General features: G+C 33.6%; 2 protein-coding genes across 11 annotated transcripts; both read left to right on the top strand.

Moving 5' to 3' along the window:
* The first annotated feature begins 477 nt into the window (after positions 1-477).
* LOC18109923 (protein DA1-related 1) lies at positions 478-20,344 on the top strand. Of its 7 annotated transcripts, none has more exons than XM_052453384.1 (14): positions 569-719; positions 850-998; positions 1,668-1,810; positions 2,040-2,130; positions 2,648-2,843; positions 3,261-3,381; positions 3,532-3,615; positions 4,655-4,774; positions 4,924-5,136; positions 5,233-5,295; positions 5,396-5,514; positions 5,614-5,672; positions 5,778-6,099; positions 19,935-20,344. In XM_052453384.1, the coding sequence occupies exons 3-14, from the start codon at positions 1,709-1,711 to the stop codon at positions 19,945-19,947; spliced, it is 1,503 nt and encodes a 500-aa protein (XP_052309344.1). In that variant the 5' UTR covers positions 569-719; positions 850-998; positions 1,668-1,708; the 3' UTR covers positions 19,948-20,344. The 7 variants fall into 7 exon arrangements, with proteins under 7 accessions (XP_024457859.1, XP_024457857.1, XP_052309344.1 ...); XM_024602088.2 differs by lacking the exon at positions 19,935-20,344 and adding an exon at positions 1,138-1,282 and having other exon boundaries at positions 5,778-6,508; XM_024602091.2 differs by lacking the exon at positions 19,935-20,344 and having other exon boundaries at positions 478-611; positions 5,778-6,508.
* On the top strand, positions 13,905-20,344 carry LOC18099333 (protein DA1-related 1). 4 transcript variants are annotated; one of them, XM_024602095.2, is made up of 13 exons: positions 13,905-14,172; positions 14,411-14,559; positions 15,230-15,372; positions 15,602-15,692; positions 16,431-16,626; positions 17,071-17,191; positions 17,342-17,425; positions 18,489-18,608; positions 18,759-18,971; positions 19,068-19,130; positions 19,231-19,349; positions 19,449-19,507; positions 19,613-20,344. In XM_024602095.2, the coding sequence occupies exons 3-13, from the start codon at positions 15,271-15,273 to the stop codon at positions 19,945-19,947; spliced, it is 1,503 nt and encodes a 500-aa protein (XP_024457863.1). In that variant the 5' UTR covers positions 13,905-14,172; positions 14,411-14,559; positions 15,230-15,270; the 3' UTR covers positions 19,948-20,344. The 4 variants fall into 4 exon arrangements, with proteins under 4 accessions (XP_024457863.1, XP_024457862.1, XP_024457860.1 ...); XM_024602094.2 differs by having other exon boundaries at positions 13,905-14,264; XM_024602092.2 differs by having other exon boundaries at positions 13,905-14,280.
* Positions 20,345-20,420: the final 76 nt, after the last annotated feature.

The following is a 20,420-nucleotide window of genomic DNA, read 5'->3' as shown; positions in this document are numbered from 1 at the left end:
CATAAAAAAAAATTGCAAAATTTAAATAAAACATGGCTGAAAATTTTTATGAGACAAGCTATTAACTTTGTAGAGAAGTGTTGGGTTTACCGGTTTGAGTTTCACAAGATATTAAAAACTAATATAATTATTAATTTTAAAATTTATAAATTAATGATTTACACGTAAACTATCTTACATCATATTATTAAAAAAAAAATAGAAAAGTGTCACAGTTATAAGGGTTAAGAGCACCCATCGTGACCTTGACTCATCACTGACAAAAATATTTTGGTATACAAGGTATACACACCACCACCCTATTCACTTCTTCTACAGTACTCACAAGTCCATACAGAGCGAAGATCAAGAATTACCAGAACCAGCTTCCTTCTCTCTGTCTCTGTTTCTCTCTCTTGTCCCATGTCAATTTTTCAACAAGAAAGATATATGGGTTCTTTGACATTTTGTGAATTGTGGTGGAAAATGGCTATAGGACCCACTTGCAAAAGTAGAAAATGTTGTCGTTAATAATTCTACGGACTATACCACCCCACCCGGCCCTTTGATTTGATTTCCCCCCCCCTCTCTCTCTCTCTCTGCGCATATAAAAATTGCGAGTTTCAAGGAAGGTTAGACAGCATATAACTATAGTATATGATCAAAAATTCCGAAAAAGCTCACTCTATTGGCATTTTTTGCTCCCCCTTCAGCCTGGATTTGAGTAGGATTCAATTCAAGTACTTTTCTTTTTTTGGGTCTCTCTCTTTCTATTTTCGCTCTTTCTGTGAAATGTTATTATCTTCACTATTGCAAAACTACTTTTGTTTTGTCAAAGTGAAAAGTCTGACGTGTTTTTTGTTTTTGCAGGATTGGTTGCTGTTGAAGAGATGATGGAAAGTATGGCTTTTAGTGTCATGTGATTCCTTTTTCGATGATTATTCATGGGAATTGGTTTCTGTAACTGATCTTGGATTCATCAGATTCTATTGTTTCTCCAGATTCTTAATTTGTTTCAGGTGAAGTTCTGTCTGAAACTTATGTTTTACTGTTTTAACATAGCATAGACAGCTGTGCCATGTAATCTCTGTATGATTGCAAGATGAGGTTGGAGATCTTTATCCATGAAGAATTGAAATTTCTTTTTTCTGTTGATAGTATTGATGCTGGGCGCGTTGGGGTGAGATATGAGGGACGAATGATTACATCATATATGAATTTGGCTAAAATTTGTAATCATGGAGAGTGATACTGCGTTACCTATTTATTGTCATGAATTCCCATTTCTCATGATTGGATTGAGGTCCTTTTCGTTTCCTTGATCTAATTGATATCTTTTTATTCATTTGGTGAGCTTAATTATAGTTCTTCTTTAGCTTGATGCCTGCCATGCTCGGTTGAATTGCTGCCTCTGAATTTGAAATTCGAAGGCATCTGTGAAGTATGCTCCAAGTTGCTACTACCATTTCAGACGCCTGCTCATTACAAGCCTTTTATTTACCCTGTTAAATAATATTCATTCATTCATCTCTTTGATTGATATATTCATTTTCAACCAATTGTTCTAAGAACTTGTAATAATTGTATATTGAATAATGAATGAGTTTGTCGTAAGTAATGATTTAAATACTTACCTCATTTCCTTTCTTATCTCAAATTCTTTGTGGCGCTCATGAATTATTCAAAAGACCAAAATTCACCAGCCTGCTACCGAAAAACCTATTGCACTATGGATTGGTGGACCAATGTTCTCGAAGGTTCTAGCAGTAGAGGGCACTATCCTGGGAGACATGGAGAAGATAGGTATTGGGATGAGCCTCGCCAATCAGTGGTAATCACAGTCTTTGTACTTTTATAACTGTTCTCCTTTGCTTATGCTTGTCCATGGTATGATGCTAGCCTAGTCTTTCTGGCTGGAGCTGGTTGGCTGTATAAATGTTGTGTGAAAAGATGGGATGTTGTAATCTTCTTGCAAAACTATATACTGGCACTTTTCTCTTAAAAGTTTGTTCTAATTTTTTTTCCTGAGCTAACTGTATGTCATGGACAACTCGAGGCAGGATGATTTATTGAATTTTGACAATGAAGAGATCGAATATGCTATTGCACTTTCCCTTTCCGAAGAAGATCAAAAAGGAAAAAAAGTAATTGGTGAGTTGCAAAGCTGTTAGAATTGATTAGGTTGTTACTCCCATTTTTTATTTGAAAACTTATATTAACTGTGCAACATGACTGCTGACCCAATGTTTCAAGCAGAGCTTTGTACAAGATATCAGATAGAAGTACCAAAATGAAGAGAAAAAAAATGGTTATAGTTTAATTAGGTTCTTTTGCATACCATATTTTATTTCTATACCAGGCAATATAAGCTGAATTTGACAACAATTCATATGATGATGTTTTGGTCAATTATGCCTACAGTTTACACAAATAAAAAGATTTCATCGCAGACAACAAATCACTTTAAAGGTTTCATAAAAATGATAATATAGTCCTCGTCATCTTAAATAACCGTGACTGGTTTCATTCATAAAATTCATAGTCAGCTAAGACAGAAATGTTGATCCTTTCTTATGTATATACTGATGATAGATTGTGTCAGTTATGCACCCATGCTGTTATCCAGTTCATTCTTTAATTATCAAGTAAAAAACTTTATTTCAACCAGAGGAAGATAATGAGTCGGAACAGTCAGAGGAATATCACAAGCCCCACCAGCCAGAGGAGGATGTGACAGCTCAATTGGAAGAAGATGAGCAACTTGCCAAAGCTATTCAAGAAAGTTTAAGTTTGGAGTCTCCTCCTCGAGCTCAATATGACGGTGGAAATCTAGTTCCACCTTATCCATTTTCATCTGGTTACAGGTAACTGTGGTTGTGTGGAACAGCCATTTTTCTGCATTCAAATAATGTAACATGCATTCCAATCAGATTTCAAAAGGATAAATATCTATTCCTTCTCTTAAAAGATCCTTTCAGTAAAGTGATTGCAGTGACATGAGATGAAACACCATTAATTTACAGGATCAACTTGTAGAATACTATGCTGTCTCTATTATGTTAGCCAGACATTTGAGCTTGCATCTTTCTATCAAAGAGACAAAATGAAGTTAGTTAAGAAAACATTGGGGGTGCTTTATATTCTTATAACATGGAATTGCATGTTAATATATTTCAGATACGATGTCTCTTGCCTGTTCTTTAAAATTGTTTCTGCATATCACAGTTCAGAGACACCACATGGAAAATCCGATCTGATTGTTGAAAATTTATTGCTCATAGGATCTGTGCTGGGTGCAACACTGAGATTGGGCATGGGCAGTTTTTGAGTTGCATGGGCGGTGTTTGGCATCCTGATTGTTTTTGTTGCAATGCTTGCAATCTGCCAATTACTGATTATGAGGTTTAAATCTGAATCTTATTGTAGTGAATTGATAATTTTGTCTGGAATTGATGGCAGTGATCATGAGTTCTTAACTAATGTCTTTTATTTTGGTTGAGTATCAAGAGATTGGTGTATGTTTACTAACCCTCAAATTCATTCTTGTAATAGTTTTCAATGTCTGGGAATCGTCCGTATCACAAATCTTGTTATAGGAAGCAGCATCATCCAAGATGCGATGTTTGCAACAAATTTGTAAGTTCTTATATGACAGAAACACAACAATACCTTCTGCTGGTTTAGTATTGTGCTTGAATACATTCGATTGGATGAAGGCTTTGTTGAGTAGATGAACAATGAAGCTAAGCCTTTGCAAACCAGATTACGGTTGCAGTCTAACCGGACTAACTTCATAAACTCTCATTGCACCCATCTTGTTAGCCAAAGAAGAATCAGCTTTTGTTGGTAAAGTTGTTGAAGGGTGCCCTTTTTGTCAAAATTGAGCTGATGCTGCTAAATTCAGCAATCCTTTCGCACCTCATCTAGTGAAGATATTCTTTCTTTTGCTACGTACTTTTTCAAACTGAGTAATCACCTATTATTTGTGCACCTCATCTAGTGAAGAAATAGCCTGATACCAGATACTTTTGTTGAAAAAAAGAATAGAGGTACGGTTGAATTTGGGTCTGTAATGTATAAAGAACAAGTGAACAAATTTTAAGGGGTCAATTTATGCCTTATTGTTTTGCATATTTTGAGATGGAACAAAAATCATCTCGACTTCAATAATCTGGGTTGGTGTGCTAGATGCACATATTTCTTTTCCCAGGTAATGAACATTGATAGTAATTTCCTAGTAATTTTGTGGTTTAGTATTCTCCAGCTGCCATTAAAACTCAATTTGCCTGTCGTATTATTTATGAGTGCATTTTGTGTTAGGTTATAAAGCTCATAGGCTGACAGATGCCTTGGCATGTTGTGTCATTGACCAACCTTGTGGGTAGTGTCATTGACCAAACTTTTGGGTAGTGTCATTTAACCTTGGATTTGCCATGTGGCATTGTGATACATTTTGCTGTCTGCTAAAATAGCTGGCTACAGCATATTTTTTTATTCGAACATTATTCGAACATTTCTGGGATAATGGGATTTACAATATGATTTTTTCTCTAATTTTAATCATAGATCTACAATCAGCCAAAAAAAAAAAAAAGAGTTAATTAACTACTATTCCATCATATTTCCTTGATTCATGGTGACCTTAAAATCTTTCTTCCCATTCCCTTTTGTACAGATTCCTACAAATTCAGCTGGGCTCATTGAGTATAGGGCTCATCCTTTCTGGCTACAAAAATACTGTCCCTCACATGAGCGTGATATGACTCCTCGTTGCTGTAGTTGTGAGAGAATGGAGGTCAGTTGAAAGAATTTGAATCAACCTTTCTTCTGTCCTAAACCAAAGTGAAGGGAGGGGGATAAAGAAGCTTAGAAAGAAAATGTAAATTGTAGTTTTCTGAAAAATGGTTTGAATTTTATAATAATATTTTTTCCCATGCCATGCAGCCTACGGACACTAGATATATATCACTTGATGATGGCAGGAAGCTATGTCTAGAGTGTCTAGACTCTGCAATAATGGATACTCATGAATGCCAACCTCTTTACTTTGAAATTCGAGAATTTTATGAAGGTTTAAATATGAAGGTCGAGCAGGAAATTCCTTTACTTTTGGTTGAGAGACCAGCCCTGAATGAGGCTATGGAAGGAGAAAAGAATGTAAGGCTGATGCATCGAGACCATCAATAATTAAGCCTTTTGTTTTGTTATATTTTTTTATGGTTTTATTTTCAATTTTTACATTTTCGTGGTCAGGGTCATCATCACTTACCTGAAACCAGAGGACTCTGCTTGTCGGAAGAACAAACTGTTACCACTGTAATTTCTCGTCACAAGTCCTACATAAGCTAGTGTTTGGTTTCTTAAAGGTGTCTGTTTATAGATTGAAATTGTATATTTATTTGACCCCAATTACCAGGTTCTGAGGAGGCCAAGGATTGGGGCAGGATACCGTTTCATAGACATAAGAACAGAACCTTATAGGCTAAGTCGTAGGTGTGAAGTAACTGCAATTCTCATTCTGTATGGCCTTCCCAGGTATTATCATCTATTTGTGTTGATCACTCATCAAATTCATCATCATTCATGATATTTGAGAATTTTCAAGTATGCATCCTTTACATTCCATACATACAGGTTGTTGACGGGTTCAATTTTGGCTCATGAGATGATGCATGCTTGGCTTCGACTTAAAGGTTTGCCCATCCTATGACATACATGATCTTGTCAAGTATTTCCTTCGTTTTCATTTATTTACTTTCATATGGTCAGCTAAGAAGTACAAATGTTGTCTTTGACAGGTTATCCCAACCTACGTCCAGAGGTCGAAGAAGGCATATGCCAGGTCCTGGCTCATATGTGGCTAGATTCTGAGATATATTCTAGTTCGGGAGGTGAAGGTGCTTCGTCGTCATCCTCATCCTCATCACCGTCATCATCTTCTTCCACATCATCGAAGAAAGGACCGCGATCTGACTTTGAGAAGAAACTTGGTGAGTTTTTCAAACACCAGATCGAGTCAGATACATCGCCAGCTTATGGAGAAGGTTTCAGGATAGGTAACCAGGCAGTGCTGAAATATGGCCTCAGGAGAACCCTTGACCACATTCAGATGACAGGAACCTTTCCTGTCTGATCTACTGATTGATAGTTGTTGCAATAATTGGTATTTTCTCTCACAAATACCTCACCCCTACGATATTAAACTTACACTATCTAAAGTAAAAAACCCACAAAAAGGAATACACCAGGAGACTTCATATATAATAATATTGCTTCCGTGCAACTGCTGCAAAACTCTTAAAGGTGGGCACCACATGGATAGCATTTTATGACAAGCTATTGAATCTCTTCAAAATATTGAATATATTAGAATGTGTATACCTCCTTTTTTTGCTTTCTTTACAACATTTCCCTACTATCCATTGTTCATTTTGAAGCAGCTTGTTTATATTAGTTACATGACTCAGTCCGGGACTTTGTACAAGAAACTGAATTAAATGGTTGGTTTGTGAAATTTCCATTTTGTTAAGGGAAGGGTTTCTATTTTCTTCTCCGCATATAGTTGTCATTGTGGAACTTCTATTATACATTTTTTTTTAATCTTTACTATTTTTTATTTTATTTTATTAGGAACATGGGAATTTTTTTAAATCTTTATTCCTCTGTCATTAAAAAAAAAAAAAACCTCTTTGTTTTATGACCTTCAACTATGATAAGGTAGGCTTTCAATGTACAACTTTTGTCTTCAAGGAGACAACCAAACATTTTGGATTTCCATTTGAAAGATTATGATATCTGCAAGAATCTATGGAGGAATTGAAGAAGCAGACAGTTGCATTTTGAATCAATCATGATGACGATTAAAGCATAGGGAGCAGAGCAGGAACCAGTTCAGGAATCAAAATCCCGTTCTTCAGGCGATGGCTTGATTCCCACACCATGAACAGATGGTGAGAATCCTTTGTCGTTACCTGAATCCACCAGGTCTGCTTATAATGTTGCTATACCTAGGATTAATCATCAATTTTTTAATGGTGAAAATCCTTGAGTGGATATGTAAGTGCAAGAAAAATTTGAAGATGAATTTTATTTCTGTTAATTAATATGTAGAGATTGCTTCTATGTATTTAGAAGGAAAGGCTGAAATTTGGTTTTAAGGATTTGTTGTAGGGAGTGATGTTGGAAATTGGGAGGGGATTGTGAGTGAGATATGTAGAAGGTTTGGTAGCAGAAATGATATGGCAGAGGAGTTTTAACAAACTTGCACAGGAGAAGGATGTTGAAGTTTATATAAAAAAGTTTGAAGAACTTGATCTTTAATGATTTTGATGCTAATCCTTACTTATCGAAGGCTTATTTCATCTCTAGTTATAAGTGGACTCAAAGAGCTTAAAATCTTGAAAGCTACTTCTTTAAATCAAGTCTTTGATGAAGCTAATTGGCAGGAAGAGTATTTTTTCCATGGCTAGAAAGAATAAGTTTGTTTCGGGTATGGGAGATGAATGCAATGAAAGCTCGGGAAGAGGGAGATGATGTGTTTAGTGAGATGGTGACTCAGTTGATTCTGGTATGGGGGTGGGGGTGATATTGTTTGATTTTGTTAAGATGAATCTTTCTTTTAAGAAAGAAGGAAGAATGATTGAGTTGAAGGGCATTTCTGATGAGGTGAAATTACTAATGATGTCAGTAGATAAGGTTTCCAAGAACCTTACAGACAAGATTTGTATATTTTGAGCTCAAATTTTCTTAATCACAAGCCATGAGGAGTCTGTTACCAAAGCCTATCATCATCATGAGATTTGTGCTTTGTTAGCTAAATAAATTGATGTGTTTGCTAAACATGCTCAGCTGCCTCTGGCTAGGAAACATGATCATGGAATTCATTTGTTATCAGATGCCAGACCTGTGAATGCAAGACCATATAGTCTTGAAGGATGAGATTGAGAGGTTGGCGACCAATATAGCGCTTGAGAATGCAGTTGAAACCACATGTTAGAGAATAATATAAATTATATCTTGAGACCTCATCTAATAACTTAAATTATTGGGTATAATTGGTTCTTTGACATGGTATTATAGAGTTTTGATGATTAAACGGTCATGAGTTTGAATTTCATCACCCCTATTTATTTAATAAAAAATAAGCACAAGTTAGTATGAGTCTGTGCAAGTTTCAAATTCAATGAACTTTTATTTAAGGGGATGTGTTAGAGAATAATTTTAATCATATATTGAAAAATGGTAGGACAGAACTAGTGTGAGAAATTTCCAAACCTGAACCATCAACTAAAGTTACTTCGTCTGTGCCATCATACCGAGAGTGCTCGCTTTTATTTCCTAATCCTTTGACGCATCCACGAATCATTATCCGTTGCGAATGATGTTTGGCCACCTTAAGAATCTGGACAAAGTGGTGATGAACTGTGATTTTTGACCGTTTGTCTCTGAATTATTTTGAGTTGTGGGGTTTTTTTTATTTTAATATAGCGGTGGTTATTTTTTAAAATATTTTTATTTAAAAATATATTAAAATAATATTTATTTTTTATTTTTTAAAATTATTTTTGATAACAGCGCATTAAAATAATTTAAAAACATTAAAAAAAACAAACAGTTTCACGTAATGAATCTGAGTTTGAAGCTAGCTCAAGGATTAAAAAAACAAAATCAGCACTGAGTTGAGAATAGCATAGTCATTCATAACGTAATTTTAAACATACTATTCTCATATAAGAAGGGGAAAAAAACAGGAAAAACATTAGGGGCACGTTGTCAATTTCTTTCTCTCTTTCTTCTCACTTGAAACGGAGAGCATCCATGTCACTGAAATTCACACCCAACAACCACGATGATTTTGGTGTGTTTGTGAGTATAGTAACTATTACTTAAAGATGTATTAAAATATAATTTTTATTTTTTTAAAATTATCTTTGATATTAATATATAAAAAAAATAAAAAAAATTAAATTTTTATAGAACTCTATCTGGAGCAGTGTTCCCAAATGGCGCATTTAGTATCAAATTGAAGTGATAGTGATAACAAGGAAAAGAACAATTTGGTGTCTAATCCAAGTGAACGTTATCAATGGCCATTCAACCAAGAAAGTGTATTGAAATGTGGTTGGCCACGTGTAAAAAAATAATAATTTAAATTATTTTTTTTAAATTCTATTTTTATATTTATAAATTATTTTTGATATGCTACGTTAAGAATACATTTTTTAAATAAAAAAATATTATTTATATATATTTTTTAAAAAAAATACTTTAAAAAATTAATACAATCCTACCAGACTAAAACCGATGAGAAACCATTCTAAACACACTAAAAACCGACAAGAAAGATTACAAATGAAATACGTTTAAGACATTTTAAATTTGCAGGAGCTCCTTTTGTTGCCATTCCCAAACAACTATTTTTCATCGTGAAATTCAATAATAAAAAAAAATAAATCTAAGCAACATATATCTAAACATAAATCAATCTCCCATAAAAAATATATTTGCAAAATTTGAAAAAAACATGGCTGGTAAATTTTATGAGGCAAGCTATTAATGTTATAGAGAAGTGTCATCATTTCACACACCTCATAACTATTGAAAATTTATATAATTATTAACATTAATAACTATAAAATTAGTCGAGTACACATAAACTAACATATATCCATGGTTTTTTTAAAAAAAAACAGAATAGTATCACAGTTAGAGCATCTCCAACTAGAGAGCCAAATGAAAAGTTAAATTTAAAAACGTGTACTAAATTTTTTTTTTTACAACTTCAACGCAGTAGGTAAAAGGATAGCCAAAATGGCTATTCAATATGTGAAAAGCTATTTCTACATGTTTATGTAGAAATAGCTAAAATAAAGTTATCGTTGCCAATGACTATTTTTATAGTCGTTGGTCAACAATTTTTTCTTTTCTTTAAAAGCAGAAGGAAAGAAACTTGTTTTTTTTTTTTAAATCTTGTATTGTATCTCACCCTTCTCTCAAATTTAGAAAAACAAGAATCAATTATTCTCTGGTTAATTAATAACATCGGTTGTGTTAATTAGCTGAAATTAAAAGGTATGTTTGTTTAAAAGCTTTTTCTATTTTCTCTTTAGTATCTCTTGATTTTGTAGACCTTTTGTTGTTAATTTGATATTTGTGATGATTTTTATTTCTTTGTTATTTTATGTTTTTGATATGGGTTAAGGAAAACAATTTTTTATTTATGTTGTTATCTTTGACAAAATTGAGAGGAAGTAATAATGGTAGCTGATATTGATAAAAATATAGAGTGACATATTTAAAATTTATTTTTGATTGTCTATTTTAATTTGAGGTTAATTATATTTTGTCTTGTTGAAAATACAATTAAACCAGTATATCAATTCTCTTTTAGTTTCAAAAAAATAGTCAAATTGTACTGTTAGAACAAATAGGATGCAATGCTTATTATTAATTCACATGTATGTAAACTACAAAATTGCTAGACATTGAATGTGCGCTTCTTTTACACTCTTTTATAAGGTTTTAACTTGAGTTTTTTTTTTTTTTTTTAATGTAGGTGGATTCAAATTTTCCAAGCTATTTCACCAACTTTCTTATGAGTAAGTCAGAAGATATTCTCTTTCAACCAAGTGATTCTAATCAATTAATTGATGACTTAACATACTCGAATTTAAATGTCCATACAATAAAAAAATCACAAAGAAGTAAAAACTTCTCACCAGAGGAAGATTATTTACTTGTCTCTACATGGCTAAATACAAGCAAAGATCCAATTACAGGAGTTGAACAACAAACAAAACAGTTCTGGACTCGAGTACATGCTTACTTTGTAGAGAATGGAGGAAACTTGAATAATCGTTCCCAAATAAGCATCTCAAGTAGATGGCAAGAAATAAATAGAGAAATCGGTAAATTTGTTGGATTTGTTACTCAAATTGAAAATCATCAGCAAAGTGGAATGACTGAAGAATCAAGGGTAATTTTAATATTCATTTTCATGTTAAATTGTTTAACATATATTTTAACATTATTTAATTTCTCTAATTTTTTACTTACCAGATTAATGATGCTCGACAAATGTATGCTTCTTGCGTTAGCAAACGATTTCAACTAGAACATTGTTGAGTTATCTTAAGAAAAGAACCCAAATGGCAATTTGAGCGTGCAAGTCAACATCAAAGGTCAAACAAGAAACAAAAAAGTCATGTCAATGCAAGTTCAATTTCATCAGCTCCATCTACCCCTGATTTTGTAGTTTAGAAGAAGACAGTGAATCGTTGATTTATCAAGATAGATCAATTGGTCAGAAGGTTGCAAATGAACGACTTAAACATAAACAAGGAAAAGATAAAGTTGGGGAGACAACTGTAACAAATCTCTTACAACAATTCAGGGATACTATAGTTGAAATTGAGGATTAGAAGAAACAAGACAAAAAAAATATGTTAGAGCAACAAGCTATGATGATTCAACAAAGTTAAGAGAAACAAGAATTGGACAGGATTGAGAAAGAAGAACAAATTATGAAAATTGATATTTCTAATTTGGTTTCAATTTCTGCAGCGTATTTTCAAAATAAAAAGTTAGAAATTATGCAAAAGAGGGGTTTTAATTTTTAATTAACTAGATTTATTTATTGTTTAATGTAATGTATTTTTAATTAAATATTTAGAAATTTCTTGGTTATTTTAAATATATTGTTATAAAAGTGGTATCAATTCATAATACTTTTTTGAAGTTCTTCTAACACTTAACAATAATAAGTAGGATTAATTAACTTAAAAGATAACAACCATAATGGAAAAAAAAACATAAAAAACTTGAAAATTATGATGACATAAGAAGTTCAAAGCTAATAATTCTACTCGTCACCATATTGTTCCCATAAATGTTCAACCAAATTTTCTTGTAGTTGAAAGCTAGTTGCTGTATCCCTGATTCGATTATGAGTTTGAAGAAAATTATATAGTTCTGGTATTTCACCATGTGACACTGATATAAAGGAATGGACTTCACGTTTATGGTCAAATCCAATGTTCATTGCTTCTTCATCCTCAATAATCATATTATGCATTATTATGCAAGCTTTTATAATATTTGCAAGCATTTCTTCATCCCAGTATCGAACAGGTCCACGTACAATTGCAAAACGAGATTGGAGCACCCCAAATGCCGGCTCCACATCCTTTCTTGCAGACTCTTGCTTACTTGCAAAATATTTTCTCTTTGCTCCTAATAGCCTTGGGATTGTCTTAACAAAAGTTGATCAATTAAGATAAATCACGCCTGCTAAATAGTATCCCATTGTATATTCATGCCCATTAATTGTATAATTGACAGGAGCAGTACGACCTTTAGCAAGTGCAGCGAAGATAGGTGACTGATCAAGAACATTAATATTATTTAATGATCCAGGCATTCCAAAAAAGACATGTCATATCCAAAGATCTTGTGAAGCCACCGCCTCTAGAATTATAGTTGGTTCCCAACAATGACCAGTATACATCCCATGCCATGCAATTGGGCATTTCTCCCATTTCCAATGCATACAGTCAATGCTCCCTAACATCCCTAGAAATCCACGCTGCTCTCTAATTGATAATAATCGACAAATATCGGCCTCGTTTGGTGCCCTTATATACCAATCACCAAAAACTTCTACGATTGCTTTGACGAAAGCTCTAAGACTTTCTATCGCAGTACTTTCTTCAATTTGAAAATATTCATCAGTAAGATCTGTAGGAATACCATATGCAAGTATTCTATGAGCTGCAGTTACCTTTTGAAGGCAAGATAAACCAAGAACACCAAGAGCATCTGTCCTTTGTTTGAAATATGAATTATGAGCTTCCACTGCATTTGCGATCCGAAGAAAAAGACGACGACTCATCCTAAATCTTCTTCGAAATTGAGTTTCAGTGAATTTAGGATTTTCAGCAAAATAATCATTATATAACCTTAATTCACCTTCCTTTCTATTACGATTGACAATATTGTGACCAAGAATAGAGCCACGATACCTTGTTCTCCGCCCTTGATTATTCGATTCTTCTTCAGCAACCACAACGATAGCAACTTGAAAAGCGAACACAAGAGTGTCATCATCAAAATCAAAAGAATCATAAAAATTAAAATTAGAATGATTCATGATGAATTTTAATGAAATATATTTTTGATTGGAGAGAAAAAAATGGAATGATGAGAAAAAATGTTAAGGTATATGAGAATATTTATAGATAGATTATTTTTTCAAATTTTGAAATCTTAAAATGTTGACAGTTATTTTTTTAAAATTTAAAATTTTAAAGTTTAAAATGTTGGCGGTTATTTTTTCAAAATTTGAAATTTTAAAATTTAAAATGGTTGCGGTTATTTTTTCAAAGCATGAATTTTTTTAAAAAAAATTTGAAAATCAAAATTTAAAATATTGACGGTTTTTTTTCAAAGTTTGAATTTGAATTTACTTTTTAAAAATTAAATTTTTAACCGTAACATGTAAAACTGAAAATTAAAAATATTCATATAAATTAATTTTAAGTTTAATTTTAAATTATATCTTTTAACTTTAATATTACTTCAATAATTTTATATTACTTTTATAAATTACTTATATAATTAATAACATCATAATTATATTAAATATAAAATATCTAAATTAATTATATAATTCTATTAAAATTAATTTAACATGAAATATATTAAAATATAATTAATTTTTTTAAATAGTTTTTTATCATTTTAATGTATATAATTAAAAAATTATTTTATCAATTTAACTTTTCAATTTAATATTTTACATTGGAGATGAATTTATTTAGGTTAAGAGCACCAACCATGACCTTGACTCATCACTGACAAAAATATTTTGGTATACAAGTACACACACCACCACCCTATTCGCTTCTTCTACAGTACTCACAAGTCCATGCAGAGCGAAGATCAACAATTACCAGAACCACCTTCTCTGTCTCTGTCTATGTCTCTCTCTCTTGTCCCATGTCAATTTTTCAACAAGAAAGATATATGGGTTCTTTGACATTTTGTGAATTGTGGTGGAAAATGGCTATAGGACCCACTTGCAAAAGTAGAAATTGTTGTCGTTAATAATTCTACGGACTATACCACCCCACCCGGCCCTTCGATTTGATTTCCTCTCTCTCTCAGCGCATATAAAAATTGCGAGTTTCAAGGAAGGTTAGACAGCATATAACTATAGTATATGATCAAAAATTCCGAAAAAGCTCACTCTATTGGCATTTTTTGCTCCCCCTTCAGCCTGGATTTGAGTAGGATTCAATTCAAGTACTTTTCTTTTTTTGGGTCTCTCTCTTTCTATTTTCGCTCTTTCTGTGAAATGTTATTATCTTCACTATTGCAAAACTACTTTTGTTTTGTCAAAGTGAAAAGTCTGACGTGTTTTTTGTTTTTGCAGGATTGGTTGCTGTTGAAGAGATGATGGAAAGTATGGCTTTTAGTGTCATGTGATTCCTTTTTCGATGATTATTCATGGGAATTGGTTTCTGTAACTGATCTTGGATTCATCAGATTCTATTGTTTCTCCAGATTCTTAATTTGTTTCAGGTGAAGTTCTGTCTGAAACTTATGTTTTACTGTTTTAACATAGCATAGACAGCTGTGCCATGTAATCTCTGTATGATTGCAAGATGAGGTTGGAGATCTTTATCCATGAAGAATTGAAATTTCTTTTTTCTGTTGATAGTATTGATGCTGGGCGCGTTGGGGTGAGATATGAGGGACGAATGATTACATCATATATGAATTTGGCTAAAATTTGTAATCATGGAGAGTGATACTGCATTACCTATTTATTGTCATGAATTCCCATTTCTCATGATTGGATTGAGGTCCTTTTCGTTTCCTTGATCTATTTGATATCTTTTTAATCATTTGGTGAGCTTAATTATAGTTCCTCTTTAGCTTGATGCCTTCCATGCTCGGTTGAATTGCTGCCTCTGAATTTTGAAATTCGAAGGCATCTGTGAAGTATGCTCCAAGTTGCTACTACCATTTCAGACGCCTGCTCATTACAAGCCTTTTATTTACCCTGTTAAATAATATTCATTCATTCATCTCTTTGATTGATATATTCATTTTCAACCAATTGTTCTAAGAACTTGTAATAATTGTATATTGAATAATGAATGAGTTTGTCGTAAGTAATGATTTAAATACTTACCTCATTTCCTTTCTTATCTCAAATTCTTTGTGGCGCTCATGAATTATTCAAAAGACCAAAATTCACCAGCCTGCTACCGAAAAACCTATTGTACTATGGATTGGTGGACCAATGTTCTCGAAGGTTCTAGCAGTAGAGGGCACTATCCTGGGAGACATGGAGAAGATAGGTATTGGGATGAGCCTCGCCAATCAGTGGTAATCACAGTCTTTGTACTTTTATAACTGTTCTCCTTTGCTTATGCTTGTCCATGGTATGATGCTAGCCTAGTCTTTCTGGCTGGAGCTGGTTGGCTGTATAAATGTTGTGTGAAAAGATGGGATGTTGTAATCTTCTTGCAAAACTATATACTGGCACTTTTCTCTTAAAAGTTTGTTCTAATTTTTTTTCCTGAGCTAACTGTATGTCATGGACAACTCGAGGCAGGATGATTTATTGAATTTTGACAATGAAGAAATCGAATATGCTATTGCACTTTCCCTTTCCGAAGAAGATCAAAAAGGAAAAAAAGTAATTGGTGAGTTGCAAAACTGTTAGAATTGATTAGGTTGTTACTCCCATTTTTTATTTGAAAACTTATATTAACTGTGCAACATGACTGCTGACCCAATGTTTCAAGCAGAGCTTTGTACAAGATATCTATGGAGAGTTGTTAAATTCTGACTTCTCAATTTATTTCATAAAGAATTCTTGAATATATACAGTATCTACATATCTATATTAGGACAACTATTAACTACACATAAATAGGTATTATTGCTAGGTTCTGATTTATAGGAAAAGATATCTGACTTTCTATTTTTACTCCCTACAAATCAGCTTCAAATCTGTCTTAATTACTTCAGAATCTTCAACAATATCAGATAGAAGTACCAAAATGAAGAGAAACAAAATGGTTATAGTTTAATTAGGTTCTTTTGCATACCATATTTTATTTCTATACAAGGCAATATAAGCTGAATTTGACAACTATTCATATGATGATGTTTTGGTCAATTACGCCTACAGTTTACACAAATAAAAAGATTTCATCGCAGACAACAAATCACTTTAAAGGTTTCATAAAAATGATAATATAGTCCTTGTCATCTTAAATAACCGTGACTGGTTTCATTCATAAAATTCATAGTCAGCTAGGACAGAAATATTGATCCTTTCTTATGTATATACTGATGATAGATTGTGTCAGTTATGCACCCATGCTGTTATCCAGTTCATTCTTTAATTATCAAGTAAAAAACTTTATTTCAACCAGAGGAAGATAATGAGTCTGAACAGTCAGAGGAATATTACAAGCCCCACCAGCCAGAGGAGGATGTGACAGCTCAATTGGAAGAAGATGAGCAACTTGCCAAAGCAAGTCAAGAAAGTTTAAGTTTGGAGTCTCCTCCTCGAGCTCGATATGACGGTGGAAATCTAGTTCCACCTTATCCATTTTCATCTGGTTACAGGTAACTGTGGTTGTGTGGAACAGCCATTTTTCTGCATTCAAATAATGTAACATGCATTCCAATCAGATTTCAAAAGGATAAATATTTATTCCTTCTCTTAAAAGATCCTTTTAGTAAAGTGATTGTTTTGTTGTCATGGTAACCGAAGTGCAGTGACATGAGATGAAACACACCATTAATTTACAGGATCAACTTGTAGAATATTATGTTGTCTCTATTATGTTAGCCAGACTTTTGAGCTTGCATCTTTCTATCAAAGAGACAAAATGAAATTAGTTAAGAAAACATTGGGGGTGCTTTATATTCTTGGAACATGGAATTGCATGTTGATATCTTTCAGATACGATGTCTCTTGCCTGTTCTTTAAAATTGTTTCTGCATATCACAGTTCAGAGACACCACATGGAAAATCTGATCTGATTGTTGAAAATTTATTGCTCATAGGATCTGTGCTGGGTGCAACACTGAGATTGGGCATGGACAGTTTTTGAATTGCATGGGTGGTGTTTGGCATCCTGATTGTTTTTGTTGCAATGCTTGCAATCTGCCAATTACTGATTATGAGGTTTAAATCTGAATCTTATTCTAGTGAATTGATACTTTTGTCTGGAATTGATGGCAGTGATCATGAGTTCTTAACTAATGTCTTTTATTTTGGTTGAGTATCAAGAGATTGGTGTATGTTTACTAACCCTCAAATTCATTCTTGTAATAGTTTTCAATGTCTGGGAATCGTCGGTATCACGAATCTTGTTATAGGAAGCAGGATCATCCAAGATGCGATGTCTGCAACAAATTTGTAAGTTTTTATATGACAGAAACACAACAATACCTTCTGCTGGTTTAGTATTGTGCTTGAATACATTTGATTGGATGAGGGCTTTGTTGAGTAGATGAACAATGAAGCTAAGCCATTGCAAACCAGATTACGGTTGCAATCTAACCGGACTAACTTCATAAACTCTCATTGCACCCATCTTGTTTGCCAAAGAAGAATCAGCTTTTGTTGGTAAAGTTGTTGAAGGGTGCCCTTTTTGTCAAAATTGAGCTGATGCTGCTAAATTCAGCAATCCTTTCGCTCAACTATTGGATGTGCTAGTAGTATATCCAAAATAAATAAATGATGATTAGAGAGTCACTGGAATTATCTCTGATATTCTTTCTTTTGCTACGTACGTTTTCAAACTGAGTAATCACCTATTATTTGTGCACCTCATCTAGTGAAGAAATAGCCTGATACCAGATATTTTTGTTGAAAAAAAGAATAGAGGTACGGTTGAATTTGGGTCTGTAATGTATAAAGAACAAGTGAACAAATTTTAAGGGGTCAATTTATGCCTTATTGTTTTGCTTATTTTGAGATGGAACAAAAATCATCTCGACTTCAATAATCTGGGTTGGTGTGCTAGATGCACATATTTCTTTTCCCAGGTAATGAACATTGATAGTAATATCCTAGTCATTTTGTGGTTTAGTATTCTCCAGCTGCCATTAAAACTCAATTTGCCTGTCGTATTATTTATGAGCGCATTTTGTGTTAGGTTATAAAGCTCATAGGCTGACAGATGCCTTGGCATGTTGTGTCATTGACCAACCTTGTGGTAGTGTCATTTAACCTTGGATTTGCCATGTGGCATTGTGATACATTTTGCTGTCTGCTAAAGCAGCTGGCTACAGCATATTTTTTTATTCGAACATTTCTGGGATAATGGGATTTACAATATGAGTTTTTCTCTAATTTTAATCATAGATCTACACTCAGCCAAAAAAAAAAAAAAAAAGAGTTAATTAACTACTATTCCATCATATTTCCTTGATTCATGGTGACCTTAACATCTTTCTTCCCATTCCCTTTTGTACAGATTCCTACAAATTCAGCAGGGCTCATTGAGTTTAGGGCTCATCCTTTCTTGCTACAAAAATACTGTCCCTCACATCAGCGTGATAGGACTCCTCGTTGCTGTAGTTGTGAGAGAATGGAGGTCAGTTGAAAGAATTTGAATCAACCTTTCTGCTGTCCAAAACCAAAGTGAAGGGAGGGGGATAAAGAAGCTTAGAAAGAAAATGTAAATTGTAGTTTTCTGAAAAATGGTTTGAATTTTATAATAATATTTTTTTCCCATGCCATGCAGCCTAGGGACACTAGATATGTATCGCTTGATGATGGCAGGAAGCTATGTCTAGAGTGTCTAGACTCTGCAATAATGGATACTCATGAATGCCAACCTCTTTACTTTGAAATTCGAAAATTTTATGAAGGTTTAAATATGAAGGTCGAGCAGGAAATACCCTTACTTTTGGTTGAGAGACCAGCCCTGAATGAGGCTATGGAAGGAGAAAAGAATGTAAGGATGATGCATCGAGACCATCAATAAGTAAGCCTTTTGTTTTGTTATATTTTTTTATGGTTTTATTTTCAATTTTTACATTTTCTTGGTCAGGGTCATCATCACTTACCTGAAACCAGAGGACTCTGCTTGTCGGAAAAACAAACTGTTCCCACTGTAATTTCTCGTCACAAGTCATACATAAGCTAGTGTTTGGTTTCTTAAAGGTGTCTGTTTATAGATTGAAATTGTATATTTATTTGACCCCAATTACCAGGTTTTGAGGTGGCCAAGGATTGGGGCAGGAAACCGTTTCATAGACATAAGAATAGAACCTTATAGGCTAAGTCGTAGGTGTGAAGTAACTGCAATTCTCATTCTGTATGGCCTTCCCAGGTATTATCATCTATTTGTGTTGATCACTCATCAAATTCATCATCATTCATGATATTTGAGAATTTTCAAGTATGCATCCTTTACATTCCATACATACAGGTTGTTGACGGGTTCAATTTTGGCTCATGAGATGATGCATGCTTGGCTTCGACTTAAAGGTTTGCCCATCCTATGACATACATGATCTTGTCAAGTATTTCCTTCGTTTTCATTTATTTACTTTCATATGGTCAGCTAAGAAGTACAAATGTTGTCTTTGACAGGTTATCCCAACCTACGTCCAGAGGTCGAAGAAGGCATATGCCAGGTCCTGGCTCATATGTGGCTAGATTCTGAGATATATTCTAGTTCGGGAGGTGAAGGTGCTTCGTCGTCATCCTCATCCTCATCACCGTCATCATCTTCTTCCACATCATCAAAGAAAGGGCCGCGATCTGACTTTGAGAAGAAACTTGGTGAGTTTTTCAAACACCAGATCGAGTCAGATACATCGCCAGATTATGGAGAAGGTTTCAGGATAGGTAACCAGGCAGTGCTGAACTATGGCCTCAGGAGAACCCTTGACCACATTCAGATGACAGGAACCTTTCCTGTCTGATCTACTGATTGATAGTTATAGCAATAATTGGTATTTTCTCTCACAAATACCTCACCCCTACGATATTAAACTTACACTATCTAAAGTAAAAAAACCCACAAAAAGGAATACACCAGGAGACTTCATATATAATAATATTGCTTCCGTGCAACTGCTGCAAAACTCTTAAAGGTGGGCACCACATGGATAGCATTTTATGACAAGCTATTGAATCTCTTCAAAATATTGAATATATTAGAATGTGTATACCTCCTTTTTTTGCTTTCTTTACAACATTTCCCTACTATCCATTGTTCATTTTGAAGCAGCTTGTTTATATTAGTTACATGACTCAGTCCGGGACTTTGTACAAGAAACTGAATTAAATGGTTGGTTTGTGAAATTTCCATTTTGTTAAGGGAAGGGTTTCTATTTTCTTCTCCGCATATAGTTGTCACTGTGGAACTTCTATTATACATTTTTTTTTAATCTTT

Source organism: Populus trichocarpa, chromosome 5 (assembly GCF_000002775.5).
Source record: "Populus trichocarpa isolate Nisqually-1 chromosome 5, P.trichocarpa_v4.1, whole genome shotgun sequence".
NCBI classification, from domain to species: Eukaryota; Viridiplantae; Streptophyta; class Magnoliopsida; order Malpighiales; family Salicaceae; genus Populus; species Populus trichocarpa.
This window is presented reverse-complemented; position numbering and strand designations above follow the sequence as displayed.

Bases quoted from the DNA above. Each gene is read 5' to 3' on its own strand.
- LOC18109923 (XM_052453384.1), top strand. From the start codon at position 1,709: ATGGATTGGTGGACCAATGTTCTCGAAGGTTCTAGCAGTAGAGGGCAC. The intron at 1,811-2,039 runs GTAATCACAGTC...AACTCGAGGCAG, and splicing joins ATGAGCCTCGCCAATCAGTG to GATGATTTATTGAATTTTGA. The intron at 4,775-4,923 runs GTCAGTTGAAAG...CATGCCATGCAG, and splicing joins GTAGTTGTGAGAGAATGGAG to CCTACGGACACTAGATATAT.
- LOC18099333 (XM_024602095.2), top strand. From the start codon at position 15,271: ATGGATTGGTGGACCAATGTTCTCGAAGGTTCTAGCAGTAGAGGGCAC. The intron at 15,373-15,601 runs GTAATCACAGTC...AACTCGAGGCAG, and splicing joins ATGAGCCTCGCCAATCAGTG to GATGATTTATTGAATTTTGA. The intron at 18,609-18,758 runs GTCAGTTGAAAG...CATGCCATGCAG, and splicing joins GTAGTTGTGAGAGAATGGAG to CCTAGGGACACTAGATATGT.